The 18,867-nt window shown below is 50.6% G+C and overlaps 1 protein-coding gene across 5 annotated transcripts in view; it reads right to left on the bottom strand.

Annotated features, from left to right (window-relative positions):
* Positions 1 to 10,743: 10,743 nt before the first annotated feature.
* Positions 10,744 to 18,867, bottom strand: part of CSNK1A1 (casein kinase 1 alpha 1) — a 32,172-nt gene continuing 24,048 nt past the window's right edge. For 2 of the 5 annotated variants that reach the window (XM_015641820.1, XM_015641824.1), the window contains 3 exons: positions 18,120 to 18,226; positions 17,129 to 17,277; positions 10,744 to 12,273 (listed from right to left, as the gene is read on the bottom strand). In XM_015641820.1, the coding sequence (XP_015497306.1) occupies positions 12,266 to 12,273; positions 17,129 to 17,277; positions 18,120 to 18,226 (264 nt within the window). In that variant the 3' untranslated portion in view covers positions 10,744 to 12,265. Of the gene's footprint in view, positions 12,274 to 17,123; positions 17,278 to 18,119; positions 18,227 to 18,867 lie in introns of those variants that run through there. The other 3 variants (XM_015641823.1, XM_015641825.1, XM_015641821.1) reach the window with 2 other exon arrangements.

Here is an 18,867-nt window from a genome sequence, read left to right as displayed (position 1 = left end):
TCCCATCCCAGTTCCCATCCCAGTTCCCATCCCATCCCACACTCCCCAGTTCCCAGCACAGAGCCCCCCAGGCTCCCCCTGGCAGCAGCAGAGTTGTCCCCTGACCCCTGGCAGAGCTGTCCTCTGTCCCCAGGCCAGCAGAGCTCTCCTTGGGGGCAGTGATATGGGGCAGGACCCTCCCCAAGCCCCATAAAAACTCATTTTGGGAGATGGAATGGACACCCAGTGGGGTTTGGGGTGCCTGGGATGGGCAAGGAGAACCCCAGAGGAACACCCCAAACCCAGCCAAAGGAAAACAGCAATGGGGAAAGTCCTTCCTGCCCCACAGGAGAAGGAAAAGTGGAAATCACAAAAGCTCTCTGGAAATGGAAACCCAAAATCCAGCCCTGCTCCTCCCCGTGACAGCACTGTTGGTTTGCCACGGCTCCAACCACTCTGTTTCAACACTTTCCAAGCATTTGTTTTGATTTTGGTTGTTAGGGGCTTGCAGGACATGCTGGGGCAGGAGGGAAAGCCATGGCTCTCACACACCCAAATTAAAAAAATACGGCACTTTGTTCAGGAAATGCCAGCTCAGAGAGCTTTGATTGTTTCCTTGTTTCTTTCCCCCTCTTTTTTTATTTTCAACCTTTTTTTTTTTTTTTTTTTAACTTTTTTTTTCAAGAAAATTTGTCAGGGTTTACCCTGTCCCTGAGAATGATTCAGGTTTGGACAATATCAGTAATTTTTGGCCAGAAAAAGCTCTTTCACTGGAGAATTGCTGATTGTCCAGAGCTGAACCAGCTGCCCCAGCCCCACGTTCCAGTCTGGTTCCAGTCCCCAAAGCAGGGCTGCGGTTCAGCTCCCAACCAAGTGGTTCCCTTGGAGTTTTCCAGGTGCATCCCCAGCTCCAAGCACCGGGATTATCCACAGCTCCAGGAGCACTGACCCAGCCACCTGCCAGGGAAACTGAGGCACACACAACCATCCTTCCTCCAGAACAACCCAGCCAGGGCTCTGCTCCACCCCAGGGCCGTGTGGGTGAGGATGCCCTGGGCAAGATGCCACCCTGGCACCCATCACAGGCGCTGCCTGCCTCAGTTTCCCTGGGGAATGCCCAGCTCAGCTCCCCAGCTGGCCCAGGAGCAGGCAGCCCGTGCCGGGAAGGGAAAGGAGTTGTCCTGACTCAGCCGGCAAAACCGGCAGCACCTGGGAGCAGCAGCAGCTGCTGGCACCGCCCCGGGCAGGAGGGAGGTGGCAGCAGTGGCAGAGCTGGGCTGATTCCCTGCTCGTTCCTCGCCTCCCTGCTCCCGGCAGGATGAGCGCCACATGTTCCCTGCTCTCTGCAAGGCACTCAGGAGGGGAGTTCAAGCTGCCACGCTCCCTTTATTGGGCAGTTTTCCCCAAAAAAAAGCAGATTTTGGCAGTTTTTTCACTTCCCAGCATCCTGGGCTGGCCCCACACTTAGGGCTCCCTGAGCCGTGCTGGGAACACGGGAATGGGGTTTGGGCAGCTCCAGCCGAGCATGGAGAGGTTCAGGGCCTGAGGGTCTCACATCAGCCCGGGGAGCCAGCCCAGGAACTGCCCCTCAAACCCAGCCGGGATGGGGTGGGATGGGAAGGGGTGGGAAGCTGCAGGGGGAGAGGAAGGAGGCAGCCACAGCCCCCAGGAGCAGGGAGCAGGGTGGCAGCGTGGCGGGGCTGTCCCTGCCCAGCCCGGGCTGGCAGCCACCACCCTGCTGAGTCAGGCAGGTCGTGTCCCAGCCGGGCCTGCCAGCCCTGCCCGGCGCGCCCCAGCGCCCGCAGTGCCAAACACGCTGCCAAAGCCGGCTGCATGGCCGGGCTGAGCAGAGCAGAGGAGCTTTGGGCACTGCCAGCACCCCCTCAGTACCCAGCGTGAGGGGTGGCAGCCCCAGGGTGCCCAGAGCCAGGCCCAGAGCCAGGCCCAGAGCCAGGCCCAGAGCCGTGCCCAGAGCCAGGCCCAGAGCCAGACCCAGAGCCGTGCCCAGAGCCAGGCCCAGAGCCGTGCCCAGAGCCAGGCCTAGAGCCAGACCCAGAGCCGTGCCCAGAGCCAGGCCCAGAGCCAGGCCCAGAGCCAGGCCCAGAGCCGTGCCCAGAGCCAGGCCCAGAGCCAGGCCCAGAGCCAGGCCCAGAGCCAGGCCCAGAGCCGTCCCCAGAACCGTGCCCAGCCTGTCCCAGGGGAGCACAGCCCTGCCCACTCACCCCACTCCCAAAACCCTTCCAGCAGCAGCCCCAAACCTGCTCGCCCAGCCCCACTCCCTCCCACAGCCGGGGCGAGCAGAACCTGCCCAGGGAAGCTCAGGGAACCATCCCAGCACGTTCCCTCCTTCCCTCAGCCCCTGGGGACGGGTTTGGATCCTGCTGGGCTGGCCCTGCCCTGGCAGGGACACAGCTGAGCCCAGAGGGGCACGGCTGAGGGCCCTGCTGCCCTGGAGCAGCCCCCTCATCAGCCAATATTGACTCAAGGCACAGCTCCAGCTCGGCACCATGGGCCTGGCCCCGGTGTTATCTCCTCCTGCCCTAGGGGAGCAGCCCAAGTCCTTCCACCGGGTCCCCAGGCTGTGTAAACCCCACCCCAGGGCTGGGGATGAGCTCCTGTGAGGGGTAAATCAGCACAGGACCACCCAGAGCAGGGCCAAGGTGCTGGGAGCCAGTGCCACACCTCGTCCTGCTCCAACATATCCTCCCTGGGAGGCAGAAAGACAGGAGCTGGCTGTGCCTGTGCTCCCTGCTGGACTCTGATCCGTGTTCCTGGGAACCAGAGGCTGCAGCTGGCCCCCTGCATCCTCCCTCCATGGAAACAAGCAGGGCAAGCTCGACACGCTCAGCCCCAGAGCTGGGCATTCCCGAGGGCAGGAACACGCACAGGGCTTGTTCCCCTCCACCGTGGAGGATAAAACCCCATCCTGCCAGACCAGGGCTGCTCCCTCCCTCCCAGCAGCCACAAGCCAGGCTTTTGCTGGCCTCTCCTCCTGCAAACAAGCCAGGGCTGGGCTTTCACACGGCCTTGGAGGGACAGAGTCAGCCCCAAGCTGCCCTGCACAGCTCCACACTCCAGCAATCCCGGTCCTGGAGCTGCCGCAGCCCACGAGGATTTCACCAGCCAGCCTTGCCCCAGGTCTGGCAGCTCCTGAAGTGGGTCTGTCCAGCCTTGGAGAACAAGGAGAAACACAGCAACTTTGTACTTGCCCTCAATTAACGAGTGACCTATTTAGAAGAAAATCTGGGCTAAGTGGGATGAAGGAGCTGGAACCGGCTGCTTGGGGGTGGCACAAAACAGCCTGAGCCCAGCAGCTCCAGAGTCACTCGGGACAGAGGAGACACTTCAGAGCATTTTAAAAACCGCCCTAAAAGTTTGTATTGCTGGAAAAGAGAAGCCCAGACTGTAAAGAACCTCACACCACACATCCCTTCCTGAGCCCAGCAGCCAGGGGACATTTCCAGCCCCAGGACTCGAGGGCAGGTGGAGGGACCAGGAGAGAGGGATGGGATGGGATGGGATGGGATGGGATGGGATGGGATGGGATGGGATGGGATGGGATGGGGAGAGGCACAGGGTGGGCAGAGGTGGCTGGGGGCTCTCAGGGCAGGAGGAGACCCTGCCGAGGGTGAAGAGCCAGAGCACACGTTCTCCTGATGAAATCCTGCTGACCAAGGAGCGGTGCCTCAGCTCCGTGGCAGCTTTGAGAAGAAGGCGTTGGCCGTGCCAGGGAGCACGCTGAGAGCAGAAGTGCTTATCTGACTGAGGCGTCTCTGTGCCTCCCCAGCTCTGCCTCCCGGAGCTGGCAGCTCCCCTCCCGAGCCTGGGAAAGCCTCCTGTGCCAGCCCAGCCCCGGCAGGAGCTGACCTGCACCCGGAGGCCGCTCTGCAGGAAGGAGCTGTGCTGGCAGCTCACACGGCTGAAGCCAAAAGCGCTTCCCACATCGCTTTCCATCAGCAACACCTCCGTGCTCCGGCTATCAGGCAGAGCCAGACAGACGCTGTGGGTTTATCAGGCTCCTCCTGATGGGAGCTGAGGGAAGGAGCAGCCTATTCCCTCCCCAGCTGAAAGGAAAGCGCTGTCATTTCTGGAGCTGGGCAGTGGGGACCCAGGAACTGGGTGGGTGGATTGGAGAGGGCAGCCAAGCTGAGCTGTGCTATCCAGCAGACGTGAAACACTCCCAATACTTCACTTTAAACCCATGTGCAGAGCACCACAGGCCCTGGCCTGCACCCCAAATTGCAGCCACAGGTTATGCAGGCACTCAGCTCACCTGGCACACTCCATGAGGATGCAAGCCCTGACCTGGTCCTGCCACACTCTGCCAGTGCTGGCAGAGCACTCCTGGCTCCTTCAGGAGCTGTGGAATCACTCCAGCACCACTCCAGCCTGGCACAGCTGCCCCTCCAAGCCCCCTCTGCACTCAAAGCACGGCAGAGAACCTTTTTCACAGGGGGAAAAGAGATCTGACAGGATCCTCAGCAGCTGTCCTGCATGGGGCACCCTCCATGGGCGGTCACGGGCCCGGGGTGACCTCAAGGTGCTTTGTGTTCCCCTGAGATCATCCACAGTGAGGTTTACACAGCCAGAGGTGCTGGCACACAGCTGCAGGGTCAAGATGAACCTGCCCCAGCTTTCCTATTGCCCTGGGCACGCTGCTGGGCTGGGAACAGACAGAGCAGACAGAACAGACAGAGCTGTCCCCACCCAGGGGTGCTCCCTGCTCCAAGGTGAGGAGCCAGGGGGGAGCAGGGTGCGGGTGGGACTGAGCTCAGGGCTTTGCCAGCACTTCTGAACCCTCTCCAGAGCAGACATGCAGGTGTCCAGAGCAGGGCACATCCTCCATGAGCAGCTGCAGAGCTGTGGGAGAGCTGGTGCAGAGCTGTGTCAGCCTTTAGCTCCCAGAAAGGCTCAGAGCAGGACTGCAACCCCGGCTCTGTTACCACAGCAAAAATAAAAGCAGCCAAAGAGCCACAGGGGAGGCTGCCCTGACCTTCCAGACGTGGGATTTGGGCATAAACATTTCTTTCCTGGAAAGTGTATCCTGGCATTTGGGATTCCTTCCCATCCCACAAAGCTCCCCTTGTGACACTGATCCGGGAGTACCTCACATTCCTGCAGGACCTCGGCTCGGCCACCGTAACAAACATCAGCAGCTGGGAAGTTATTTAGAGCAGCAGGATTGCTCCCAGCACTGCTTCCCTCTCCCATAACCTGCCAGAGACCTGGCCAGCGCTGGGGTGATGGTCCCACTGCTCCCCACATGCACCAGATCCTCACAGGCTCCCCAGGTGAGCCTAGGAGGCACAGCTGTGCCCTGGTCCTGGGCAGGGGTGAAGGGCACCCAGCCCCACTGACACTGCCTTTGCTGTGTTTATCTGTCATCAGCAACCTGCTGAGGAGAGCAGAGGGGCAGGAGAGCGCTGCTGGCTCTGCTTGCACAGCCTCAGCCCCGGGATCAGCAGGGCAGGGGGTGCCAGGCTTTCCATCACAAGGGGACAGAGCCAGGGCAGCTCCCCAGGCACTTCCCAACAGGGACACAAAGCAGAACGCTCCAGGAAAGGGGGACAGGCAGGTGCCTGCATGGTCCTGGCGCTGGGATGGGGCTTGGGTCAGAGCAACTGCTTCATCCCCCTGCTCCCCACCCCAGGACTGACATAAACACATGGACACACATGGACACACATGGAAACACAGGGAAATGCATGGGCACACCCCCTGGACACTCATGGACACACAGGGAAACACAGAGAAACACAGGGAAACACATGGAAATGCATGGGCACACCCCCTGGATGCACATGGACACACATGGAAACACAGGGAAACACAGGGACACTCATGGACACACAGGGACACTCATGGACACACAGGGACAGTCGTGGACACACAGGGACAGTCGTGGACACTCATGGACACACATGGACACACAGGGATGCACAGGGACACACAGGGACACTCATGGACACTCATGGACACACATGGACACTCATGAGCACACACCCCTGCCTCAGGCACACCCGAGTGTTCCCTGTCACGCAGGATCAGCTCCTCTTTGGAACAGGCAGCCCAGGCAGAGCTGGCAGCCACAGCTGAGCCCATCTGCCCAGTGCCATCATCCCAGCCCTGCACAGCCACCACGGGTCCTGCCCTGCCCTGCCCTGCCTGGAGCTGGCATTTGGGGACACACGACAGGAGTGGGGACAGCTGGCTGACAACTCCCGCCAGCAGCTTTTCACCAGGGCAGGCAGAGCAGAGCCAGCCTGCCCCACGAGCTGTCTGCATGTCGGGAAGCAAAAACAAGCCACTTGCAATCAGCATCAAGGTGCCAAGGCTGTGCTGCATCTCCTGGGGAGCGGCTGGCAGAGCTGGCACGCGAAGCCGTGCCAGCCTCGGACCCACCTTGCTGTGCCCGAACCCCCCGGCAGCACCTCGGGGAGGGACACCATGTTAAAAGCTGTCAGTGAGAGGGAGAAAGGTCACTGAGCAGGGACTTAACACCCATAATCAGTTTATGGGATTTGTGAGCAGCTTCAGGCCGCTGGGAACGGCGTCAGCACAGCTCCACCTTCCCAGGGCTGCAGCTCTGGCAGGGTTATCAACCCTCCCCAGCTCCCCAGGCACAAACAGCACAAAGGCAGAGAATAAAAGCCAGCAGCAAACACCTCCTTGCTGTTCCCAAGGGAAAAAAGGCCACAGCCATGTTCTTCACCTTTCCTCCCCAAAGAAAGGGGGCTTGGGAAGGAAAGAATGGCCACAGCCATGTTCTTCACCTTTCCTCCCCAAAAAAAGGGGGCTGGGAAGGAAGGCAGGCACTTCCAGGGTGTCTCAGCAGGGATTTCTGGCTCTGCTGTCCCACGGAGGAGCTCCCTGAGGTTTGAGTGGCACCATGAATGCCAGCCTAAAGGGGCATTAACGCCCCCTCCCACCGTGCCCACCCTGCAGCTCTTCAGGGGCTCCGTCCCCCCAGGTGACCCCGACCCAGTGGCACCAACAGCCCTGGCCCGACTCCAGCTGCAGAGAAGGAGGAGGAGGAGGAGGAGGAGGAGGAGGAACCCAGAGCTCAGCACGAGGCAGGGCTGTGCCGGGGGGAAGCTGTCGGCACATGAGAACGATTCTATTTGCTGCCTAAGTGATTTTTCTCAGCTCAAAGGACTTGCACCAGTTTCTGGCTTTACCTCTCTGCTCTCCTCCCCCACTGCCTGAGTGGAGCTGCCAAGGCAGGAAAATGTTTCCTGCTCCTCTCTGCCCCATCTGGGCCAAGCCCTGCCCATGGCTCCCAGCAGATGAGGATGTGGCAGATGCCATCAGCAGAGGCCACCCAGCTTGGTCTGGCTGCTCAACACCAGAGGCAGCTGCCAGCCCCAGGCTGCTCCTGGTCCCCACTGTGCCCACTTGGATTTGTGAAATCCTTGCAGTCACCAGAGATGGGCTCAGGAATCTTTAACTCATCCACAGGGCTGAGCAGCAGTTAAAACACCCACGAGAAGGAAGAGCAGCAGCTCAGGAGAATCAGACCCATCAGGGCAAGCCCAGCCCTGGAGATTCCCAGTTTAACACAATGGGCTCATGTGGAAAGTCCCAGTGCACTGCTTTGGCCACAGCAGCACAAGGGACTCACCTGAGCTATGAGGAAGGGACAGGGAGGATTTGGACCTCGTAGCCCTGTTCTGGTGGTTCATGAAGCCCCACAAAGCTGAGTCACACAAGTTCCCTGCCCCACCTCTGCCAGGAACAGCATTTTGCCAAGTCAGGCTCCTGCCCTGGGCATTTACAGCGCTGTAAAGTGAATTTATCATGCATCTCCTGAGAGCAGCAGGGAAGCTCACAAGCCAGTCCACCCTGTAGGACAACATGTACACTCCTTCAAGGCCTCCTGACCAGCTCAAATTGCTTCCATTCAAAAGAAGTTCAAAGTCTGCCACCTGCAAAACAGCTGAAGGCTCGGTGTTATTTCAAGGGTGGGGACAGGGAGCAGCACAGGGAGCCTTGCAGCTCTTGGGAATGAGTGGTGCACACAGCTCTGGAAGAGCTGCTCCTCCAGCCAGGCACGTCCACGCCTTCCTACAAACTCAGAGGGGGAAAGAAATGCAGTTAATCGGCCGTGTTTACAAAAAACAACCCACATTATCAACAGGAACAAAAGGTTTCTGGGGAGAGAAGGTAGAACAGGGAGGGCTGAGCGTGCTCAGGTACTTCCAGCAGTCCCTGATACCAAAACACCAAGATCTTCTCTGAGACAAGAGTTACGCCAGCCTTCAGTAATTTATGAACACAAATACCTGAAAACCCAATCAGCTCGAGTCTGGTGTGAGAATATTCCCTGGCTCCTGATTTCCAGCTACCAAAATCCAGCACTACCCACAGTCTCATCAAAGAACATCTCACATAATGTAAAAAGTCACATTAGCATCTCAAAGTAATGGATTTTACACCTTTAGTACTGAGCTTTGCAAAGCAGCTGAGCTCAGTGTGGTTTAAAGAGAGGGACAGAGACCTGGGTGTGTTTTAAGGGTTCATTAATGCAGCACAAGCCAATCTCAATTCCTCACAGCCAGCCCTGGTCCCACCCTGCCCAGTTCCTGCTGACAAGGATCACATTAAAGACATTTTAGAACAGTCAGGGACGCAGTTCTTCCACTCAGGTCCTATTAGGAGGGTGGGCAGTTCCTCTGTGTCACCCTTCCAGAGGCAGAGAGCTTTTCCTGCCAGCCCACTGCTCCTTTCTGCCTGCCGTGCCCACCGGCGTGTGTTCCATCAAGCTGATATGAAATCATCATGATTTCACTGCAATTAAGGCAGGAGCAGATGGGGCTGATGGAGCTGGCTAAGCAACAAATCTTCCAAACTGGAGAACGCTGTCAAGAGAAATTAAAGCCTCGTGCAAAAAGCCAACTTGGGATGGCAGAAAATTTCCACATGGGAGGGACTGCAGGGAGGCAGGCAGCCCAAGCTCCTGCTCAAAAGCCCAGCACCAAGCAGGGACAGGCTCCCACCAAAAAAAACACCTGAAAAAGCCAAGAGAGAACAGGCACAACACTGCAACAGCAAGGCAAAGCTCAGGCTTGGAAAATAACCCCCAGAGAGACAGAATTGCATAGAAATCAGCAAAAAAATAAAGTGTGTGGCACATGCTGGACAGGCTCCAGAGCCACCAGACACATCAAGAGTTTTTAACACAGCCAGGGGTTGTGTTTGTCACTTGTTACCAACACCACAGCGAGGAGCAGCCAAGGAGTGACGCTGGCACTGACTGCGAGCCAGAGCTGTCTCTTCTGAGCCTTTATGGGAGAAAAAGGCTCTCAACTGCTCCTAACAAGGAATGGCTTAAATAGGTTAAAAATAATGAAGCAGTACTGTGCACATGAGCACTCCGTGCTCCCAATTAAGCAATCCTTTAAAAGGTGGCCTTAGGAAGCCTCTCAGAGTCGTTCTAAGGAGGTTAATAAATTGCTTTGAAACCCTGGACGCAGCTTAGTGAGATGAGTAAGGAGCTGTTGTTGCAGCCTGATGTCATTACCTGAATTCTGGCACTTTCCAGGGAGCACCAGGCTGCAGATCCTGAGCTTTACAGCCTCTTGTCCAAATGCTGATTCCTTGTCAAGGGCCTGGGACTGCTTGCAGAAGTTTTGGCTTGGCAGGTGAATGTCTCCCAACACAGATTGTTTGCAGGGGTGCAAGCAGAAGTCAGGATCCACGGGTTTTAATCTCCAGGCTGAAGTCTTTGTTACAAACCAAGGAGAGCACACAGCAAACGGGTGCTGGGTGCCTGCTTAAGGAAGGTGGGCATCTCATGCCATGGCCAGCACGTCTGGCACAGGCTGTTGATGTAAAACACTTGGCCCGTGCTCCTGTGCAGAAATAAATTGTTCCCACACATCTGCAGGGCTGACTGAGCTCCAGGCTCCTCCACACACAGCACCTGCAGCTCCCCAAACTACAAACCAATGCATTTGGACACTCTAAATGTATTTACTCTCCCTTACAGGGCTCAGCAAGAGCAGCTCAGTTTCTAAAACCCCCCTCAAAGTCACGAGCAAATTTAACACAGAAAATAATTTATTCTCCTGAAACCAAATTATTTTCTCCAACTTTTCAGCAAGTATCTCATGTCAGAGCATGAAAAGCGATGCCACAACAATTCCAGCAGCCTCTCCGAGAACAGCTGCCAAGAAAGCATTTCATTGATGCTTCTTCCCCTCCTGCCAACGTGTGTTGTCAGACACGTTGCCTAGACAGCAGAAATCATGGACAAGGACATCTCACAGTGCTCTAGAGACCAGTTCTTACAAACACACTGGTTTTCATAGGAGCCACTGCTTGAAAACCATCCTTATTTGGATGGGGAGTTTGGGAAACCATTGTGGCCAGGAGAAGGAGCTCCATTTCTTCTCCCACCTGGCAGAGAACACTCAGGAGTTCCCCAGTGTGCTTTGCTATCTCTGAATCCCAGCAGCCTTCCCAATTATCTACCCCAGTGTTTATTATTTTTTATTATTGTTAGCACACAGTGTTCTCCACCTAAAGTTTAACATCTCAGGGCAGATCCTTCTTGGACAGAGAAGGGGGGAGCTTGATCCACATCAGCACCATTCCAGGAGTGCACAGTGTCTTAGGATCCTGAAGAAATGGTTTTCAAAAGAGAAAAAAAAAAAAAAGATCTTTTCCAATGGTAAAAAAGATAAACTGTGAGCAGGAATTCTGCTCCATGCATGAAAACTGTCTAAAAAAGCAAACATACAGACAACATTTACACAATAGGCATCTGGCAGCATTTTCAGACATTTTTTTTAATTTATTCTGACATGCTATAAAGGAATAAATTACACTGTTAAAGAATTACCAGCAATAAAAGTATTTCTTTCTTTCAGCTGGGCTAGAATAGGAGTGAGAAGGAAGACAGCCTGGGGCAGTAACCAATGTGAACTCTGCATGGTGTGAGGCTGCCCCCGAGAACAAGAGGAAATCTGGTCATATCCACTTCACAAGAACTTGAAAGAAAATGCCTTGGTTTCAAACCATCCAAATTATTTTTTCTAACCATTCCAATTTTTTTCTCCAAAGCAGCAATGACGAGTCAGTCCAGCCGAGGCAGGACATGGCAATGCTCAGAGGCTGCCAATCCCAGGTCTGCAAAAGATGCCATTTAATTTTAATAAAAATTCCAATCTTATTATAGAGGGCTGGTCTCAAACAACAGGTTATAAAAATGCAAGACTGCCCCTTCCCCCTCAAGGAAAAAATACAAAATTTATTTAAAAACAAAATGAGGAAGAGTTACAACACTAAATCTAAAATGATTTAGAAAGAAATATGACTTCTTTTGCTTAACAAATGGCCTTAAAAGTCGGTTTAAAAACAGGGTAATGTAAATTTCTTAAACTGAATTAACAAGGCAAATTAAAAAAATCTCATTTCCTTACAGAAACAGTTTTTAGTTTTTAATGAACTTGTAAACAAAAAAGCTCCCGCTTCAAAATAAAAACAAAATCCCAGATCATATAGATGTTTACAGTGATTACATTTATCTAAGCAACTTACATACAGGTTCAGTTGTAAGATGTTAACTAAATTTCGTGACAAATATGCTGTTTTTCCTTTTATACCAAGAACATTATAGAGTTAATGCAGAGTCCTAAAGATTATCTAGTAGTCGCTAAGTTTCTCTTAAGTCTTCACTTTAGATGCTGTTATTTCTAGCACAGGTAAGCAGGCAGAGTCTTTCATATGCTTAAAAACTGGAATCTTTGGTTACTACCATGTCAGCTGGCTTGGTATGTTGCACATAGAAGCCAACAACTTTAAGAATGTTTTAAGTGTGTACAACTTTCAAAACCCAGGGAGGAATAACCAGAAAAGAGTGCACAATTGTGAGCATTTACAATTATCACAACTGTTGCCGAAGACTGTTCATGCCATTCTTCCAAAACAATGAGATCTCATAAGCAGTGTAGTTCAAAGTAAAAAGGTAACAAAAATTGGCATATGCACAATTTTCTCCACTTGTGTGTCAACCATTAGTTAACTTTTCCACTTGAAAAAAATGCAATAGAAAACTGGACACCATGTTTCACTATCTCAGTAATATTCACAATTACAGCTGCTACAACTCAAAGTGCAGCATCACTGACACTGCCCAGAGCCAGTTTATACTGATATTAAGTTCTTTACACCAAGGAAATGGTTGCCCACAGCCACTGGCAAGTGTATGAACTAAAATTTCTAGGATTTGGGGAGTGACAAGTCCTGCTCCGATCTGCTCTGCTTTGTCCCATCCTCGTCATGCTCAGAAACCTGCAAGATAAACACAAGGGGAAACTTACTGACACGGGATGGAAACGAGCAACAGCTTTCACAGGAAGAAAATTCAACAGCAGTTATGGTCATTCAAAGGGGAAAATGCTGCTCCATCTGGGAATTGCAGAGTTCCATTTCCAAAGGTAACCAGCATTTGGCACAGCCCTGGAGCTCGCACACCTCTCACTGACGCCCAGTGCTGCACTGGGAGCCGGGCTCAATGCACCAGCTGGATGCCACATTCCTCCAGCAGGAACTCAGCCCAGCAGTTTGAAAACAAGCTGTGTTACTGCCACTAGGAAACAGGATGTAATTTCATAGGATTGTTTTCTACTTGCCTGCAGTGGCTCATGTTTATATCCCTGAATGTCAAGCTGTCATCTGACTGCAGGGTGCTCTCCAGAGACGCAGTACGGCAGTGTCACACGGCCAGGCAGGGATAACTCACCTTCCAGTGACTGCTGCCACCACAAAGCCACAGCAGCACGCTCTGGACAGCCAGAGCAGCAGGCAGAACCTGGGACAGTGGCTGGGGAAGCAGCACAGCTCAGCCTTGGGAAGGACAAGTGCTGACTCACATGACAGGGGAGCTGGTGCACACACAGCGATTCTTTTAATGTTCAGTATTCCAAATGCCATTGGGGGACAGGGAGAGGAAAGGGATACACACAGATCTCCAAGAACCAGTTACTGCAAGCTGAGCCAGTCCTCCCTCCCTGCTCCTTGCTGGTGACTCAGGTGGCAGGGCTGTGCTTTACACAGGGAACAGGAGCCTCAACCAAAGATGGCTTTGCCAAGCGAGTTTCCGTTCTGGATGCCCTCCAGACAGGATGGTTCTGGCCATGGGTGAGTTCATCACAGCAACAGCTCTGAGCTTTTGCAACAGAAACCTCTTCTCAGTGAAATACAGACAGAGCTGACCTCAGCTATAGCTTGTGCTGTCATCCAGAGAGAAGCAAGTGCAAACAAGTCTGACACTCTGTCCAAAATGTATCTGGAGAGCACCCAGAAAATGGCTTTAACTCTTCCAGCACTGGCTACAGGTCATTTCAAAGAGGTTCAGTAATTACAAACCCAGTGTTAATGCACTGAAAGACAATTCTCTTTATCCAGCACTGGTCATACTAAAAAAAAAAATATATAAAATCCTGCACCAGAATTAAGACAGCCATTCCCACTTGAGTGTGAATTCCCACAGAAAGCCCAGTGACTCCTGAGTTTCCTAATCCTTACTTGATGCACACAACCAAAAGTTATGCTGTTTTTCCATTTAGTGTGTTCAGCAGAGAACACTGATTCATCTTTTGAACCACTTTCTCCATCAGAGCAGCCAAAACAAAGTCAACAAAGGAAGAATGTGGAAAGAAACAGATCAACTCCCTGCAGCAGAAATCTGAACATTTCACAAGAATTGGGTGTCTGAACCTGAGGACAAAGGACATCCCAACAAGTGATCTCCTGCTATTAGAACTCCTCAAACCCAAGGTAATATGAGCAGGAGAATGTCCAGCTGCAGAGAGCAACAGGGAACTGGATTCAACTCAAAATGTCCCTTGGAAGTCCTGTTAAGCACAGCCCAACCACAGCTGTCAGATGAGACACAGATTCTCAGCACACAGAGCTGAGATGGTGGCATCTCTTCCACAGATCTTCACTCCATACAGGGCCAAATCATCACTCCTTGTCCCTCTGAGGTGTTGCTCATATCTCTGAAAATCTCTGTGCTACATGAAGGACCTTCCAACTGCTTTATTATTACCATGGCTGAAGAGCTGACTGACAGGGGAGCAAGTGTAGTGTAATTCCCTAAAAACCTCCTCAATTTGAAATGCTCAGACTTTGTGTATTCACTGAATACTTCAAGTGAGAAGTATTCAGTTGTCAATAATTCTAATTCTCTGTTCTGAGCAATCCTGCCACCACCACAGGCATCCAGCAAATATTAATGGACCTGCTGACAGCCTCGCAGAATCTCCACTGCCAGGAACTAAAAACACCTCTCCCAAATGCAACTGGTAGACTTTATCCTGCAGATTGACTGCCTGAGTCACTTTTATGACTGAGGGAAGATGAGTGTAAGCACAGTTACAAATCACACCTGAACAACTGCTGCACTGGCAAAAGAGCCAGCCCAACTCCCCGAGTCAGCAGAGCTCTGTCTGCTGGAACAGTTCACCTCTCCCAAGTTCCAAACCAGCTGATCTGGCTGTTACAAAAGACACTGCACAGAGTTCCAGAGAGGGACAGGGAAAAAAAAAATAAATTGAAGAGAAAAAAAGGCCATGGACAGAACAGGTTATTCTGGAACCAAGCAGAATATTTAGCCTGGATAAACTCTAGGATTCATTGATGATTTAACATGCATCTGAGTTAAGGCAGCCAGGAATATCTGTAAATGAGAACACTGGACAAACAATCTGGGCTGTACTTCTCTGGCCCACCCTGCCCAGATGCACATCTTCAACAGCACTTTAAAAAGAACTGCACCTGTACATTGCTCTTTGCAGGACTCCAGTTCAATGGATGTGGTTATCAGAGAGGTAACATTTGATACCAGGAAGCCTTTTAAGCCACTTCCACACAGGCTTTGCTACAGCAACTACAAAAGAATTTAACTGAACTCCATAAAAAATAACCAGGTATTTCATCCTCTCCAATGTGACAGCATCCAAGCCATACAGCCTCCTCCTTTCAGCTTAGCTGGGTTCAAAAAAGTCTTCATTAATAAGCAGAATTCCCCAGAAAAAGACATGGAGGATTTTAGGAATCTGGAAATCTTTACTTTGATGAAGAGATGAAGCCTCTGAACTCTTCAGCTGTTTGCCAAGCACTGTTTTAATGCTCTGCTGACATTACAGCTTGATCGATCCAAAGGTCACAAGCCTTTCCTGGGAAGAGGAGTAATTCCCAAAAAAACCCAATGAAATTGTGCTAAAACACCAGGAATTTATCTTAGCTGTAGCAATGGGTCTCCACCAAAGGACAGTGTGATAAGGAATGTGAATCAGTGAACAGAAATGGGCTAAGGTTCTGTGGCAAAGCTTCCCTGCTCCTTGTGCCTGGCAGTGAGCTCAGCTCTGCTCTCTGAAGCATCACTTCAAGGTGCAGGCAGATAATCACTTTAATGACCTTTTCTTTCTCCACACACAGCACTTGGGCAGAGACTGAGCCAGGAGAGCAGCACATTAAACCTCAGCACACTTCAGCAAAACTGTGTTTCACCAGCTCACAACTCGATTTTCAGGGCAGGTCCCACATACAGATCATCACCTCCTGCAAAGCTTCACTTTCAGCATGAGCTGTTGTGAGGAATGTGCATTTTTATCTTCTGCTCGAACAGCCCACCTCTCCACACCCCAAACTGGGCTGGGTTCTGAACTTCAGTCAGTTTTTCTATTTCAGGAAGCAATCCAAGCCCAGGTGATTAATCACCCAGTCTGTTACTGGTGTTGCAGCTGAAGGAACTGGTTTCCAGCCTCTGACAGATCCAGGCACTCTTTATGCCAAAAATCTGATACTTAATGGAATCTATGAATTTACTTTTTTTTTTGCAAGAACCACTTCAATCTTGGGAAAAGCAGCAGTTATTTTATTACTTCATTTATTCTGGCTGAAATGTGGTTTTTTGATAGCTATCTTGACTAAAGCCACCTGGTAAAGTTTGAATGCTGCTGTGAAGAACAATGTTTAAGTTTATTGCAAACACTTCTGCATTTCTTTGATTTCCAGGATTGTCATGTTAGCCAAGTATATAATTTTATACATGTAAAAATGACAGACAAGAGGTTCTGAAGAGCAGCAATGGTTCAGTATAGAATTTAAACCTTGCTTCTCTATTCTCAGTCACACAACCTCATTAGTTTCAATTTGATCCACAGCTCAGCTGAAGGAATTGGTTTCATGGCAAGACTGGCTCAAAAATGCACAGATGTGGTAGTTTCATCCCAGGGACTTACCAGACTCACACCAGCACATTTACATCACAAGAAAACCCAATATTTTAAAAGCTTCTAGACCATGTGGAAAAAAAAAATCTGATGTGCTTCTGAGTTTTCAGAACTCAGTTTTCAGTTATTACACAATTACATTTGAACATGTCACAACATTTCCCTTTGAAACCATAACCTAGAAACATCAAAAAATCATCAGGAAACCTGAAGCCCCACCCCAGAGCACCCAGACACCTCAGAAAATTGTGAGTTGGCAATCCACAGCAGTTTGGGGTTACTACATGATTTAGACAAGGCATTTTGAGCTCACTGGTCCCTCCCTTGAAATCTGGACCAAATGTCTCACTGTAAACCCCCTGGAGGAAGCCAGAGCAGTCACAATTTTCTGTTCCCAGTGTTTGAGGCATACAGAACAGAAGCAAACCCACAGCACTGTACCAGGTGCCACAGAGCAGAACCCAAAGTCTCTAGATCCTTTCCTAGTCAATGAGAATTATCCCTTAAGAAGTGTTAGGTCTAGGATTTTGGATTGCATTATATATTTATACATATATAAGGCCGTATATATGTATATATATAAATCAAAATAAATCAAAATGTCACATTCCCAACACCAAGTCAGTTTCTTGTTTTTTGGAAAGTGGTTAATGCAGGAGCAAAAGATGCAGTGGTTAAAAATGACCCAACATCCCCAGAAGAAATGATATGAATAACAAGGACATTTTGGTATAAAGTTAGTAGTCAAATTCTCCAAGGACGTCTTTTGGTTTTGCTTTTGAATTTAAGAGCCAAATGTAGTTTTTAAACCACCTCCTTGATCTAACACTTGGAATTGCCACCGTGGTCCAAATTCGTGGAATTTTTGTTTTTCCTGTAACGTCACTTGGTTCTTGGCTACTAACCTTTCATGTTACTCTTGGATTTGTCAGTTTGCTTGCCTGTGGGGGTTTGGGCCTGCTGCCCCTGCCCACTGGAAGAGGCTGCCTGCTGTGCTGCTTTCTGCTTTAACATTGTCCAGTCGAATGTGTAGTCATACTGGTGGTTCAAGGTCCTGCAAAAGAGGGAAATGTTCAGCTGTAACACGTCAGAGCTAACACCAAGCCCTGCCTGAAATCCCAGAACTAGGGGATAGCTCCTTCTCTAAGCTGCTTTAGAGATTATGAATGGTATAGAAATGCTAAGTATTACTAACTTAAAGGGATTCTTGCAGCAAGCCCAAATGCCAGCCAGCAGCATTTACTCACTGCTTACACAAAGGGCTGCACTTGTGGAAGCAGCACTTCCTCCCAGCCCAGCTCACCCACTGGCTGCACTGAGCTTCTGAGCTTTTTTTTTTTAAATATAGACATAATTTCAAGGAGAGACTGCAGTATTGTACATCACTGAATAGGAATTCTTTGGATTCCAGAAACCTGGGGGGAGACCCAAGAGATCAGTGCCAGCCCTCCTTTTGACAGATGCTGCTCCCTGCACAAGGTGGAATTGATGTTCCAGCTGCTCTAACGAGCTCAATGAAGCAGCACTCTGCTCCTCCACTGATATTTCTTTCCTGGGAACCACTGCTGGGCCCAGCACCAATTTCCAAACATAAAAAGCTTCAAAGACTCCTACCAAGGGGTCAATTTCTTAATGTACTTGCAACAGAACCTGAAGTATGGGCTCAACCCTGTGGTCACATCACACAATGCAAAAACAAGAGGATCTCTTCCTTTTATGTTTAACATTGAACAATAATTTTCAGGTCCTTTAAACAGCTTTTGAAGCTCTGAAATGAAAGAAGTCCCAGAAGAACTCCCTACACCACACACACAGGAGCTGCTCTCTGCAGTCCCACAGAGCAGTTCCCAACTGGATCCCTGAGAAGTTTCTGTACTTTTCCACTTGGAGACTGACCTGAAAAGAATACGGAATAATTGCCTCAGATACATGTAATCTGGTGCCTCTTCAAAGCGCAGGCCACGACAGTAGTTCAGATACATGGCAAATTCTGCAGGGAACCCCTGTAAATCAACAGTGTTAATCAAGCCATGGCTTGCAGCAAAAACCTTCTAACAAAGGCAAAATGTTGTACATCTGTCTCTAACAGCAGAGGAAAACTGGTTGGAGATGTATGAATGAATTCCACTTTGCCCCTAGTTGTTCTTTTATTCTGTATTTCAGCATGTGGATTTGCTCAGGTACACATTCCTTCCCCACAAATGTTACCTCATGCATGGTTTGCAATCATAAGCTCTCTGCTACCAGAACCTTCAACACTTAACTTATTTATAAAGCACACTGTTCATCTAATTAAATCTTGTTCTTATAAACTAAGTCTCTAAAATAATGATCATTATCTGGTAAGAGACTCACTCCTGTTTCCTTGATAATCTGCTTGAACATAGTAGAGACATGGTCACCTAATAAGCATTAAGTGTGAAAACTTAGGAAAACCTTTTTCAAAGATTTTTCTGCTTTACATTTTTAAACATTTAATGCTGTATGAAAGCCTACCTGTAAAAGGTAATAGCACACAGAACACAGAACAGTGCTGTAAAAGATCACAGGGTGTAACATCCCTGGAAGTTCAAGGCCACACTGGATGGCCTTGGGGAGGGTGTCCCTGTCCCCAGCAGGGGGTTGGAAGTGGATGATTTTTAAG

This window comes from Parus major, chromosome 13 (assembly GCF_001522545.3).
Source record: "Parus major isolate Abel chromosome 13, Parus_major1.1, whole genome shotgun sequence".
NCBI lineage: Eukaryota > Metazoa > Chordata > Aves > Passeriformes > Paridae > Parus > Parus major.
Note: the sequence above shows the minus strand (reverse complement) of the source record. Positions and strands in the feature narration are given on the sequence as shown.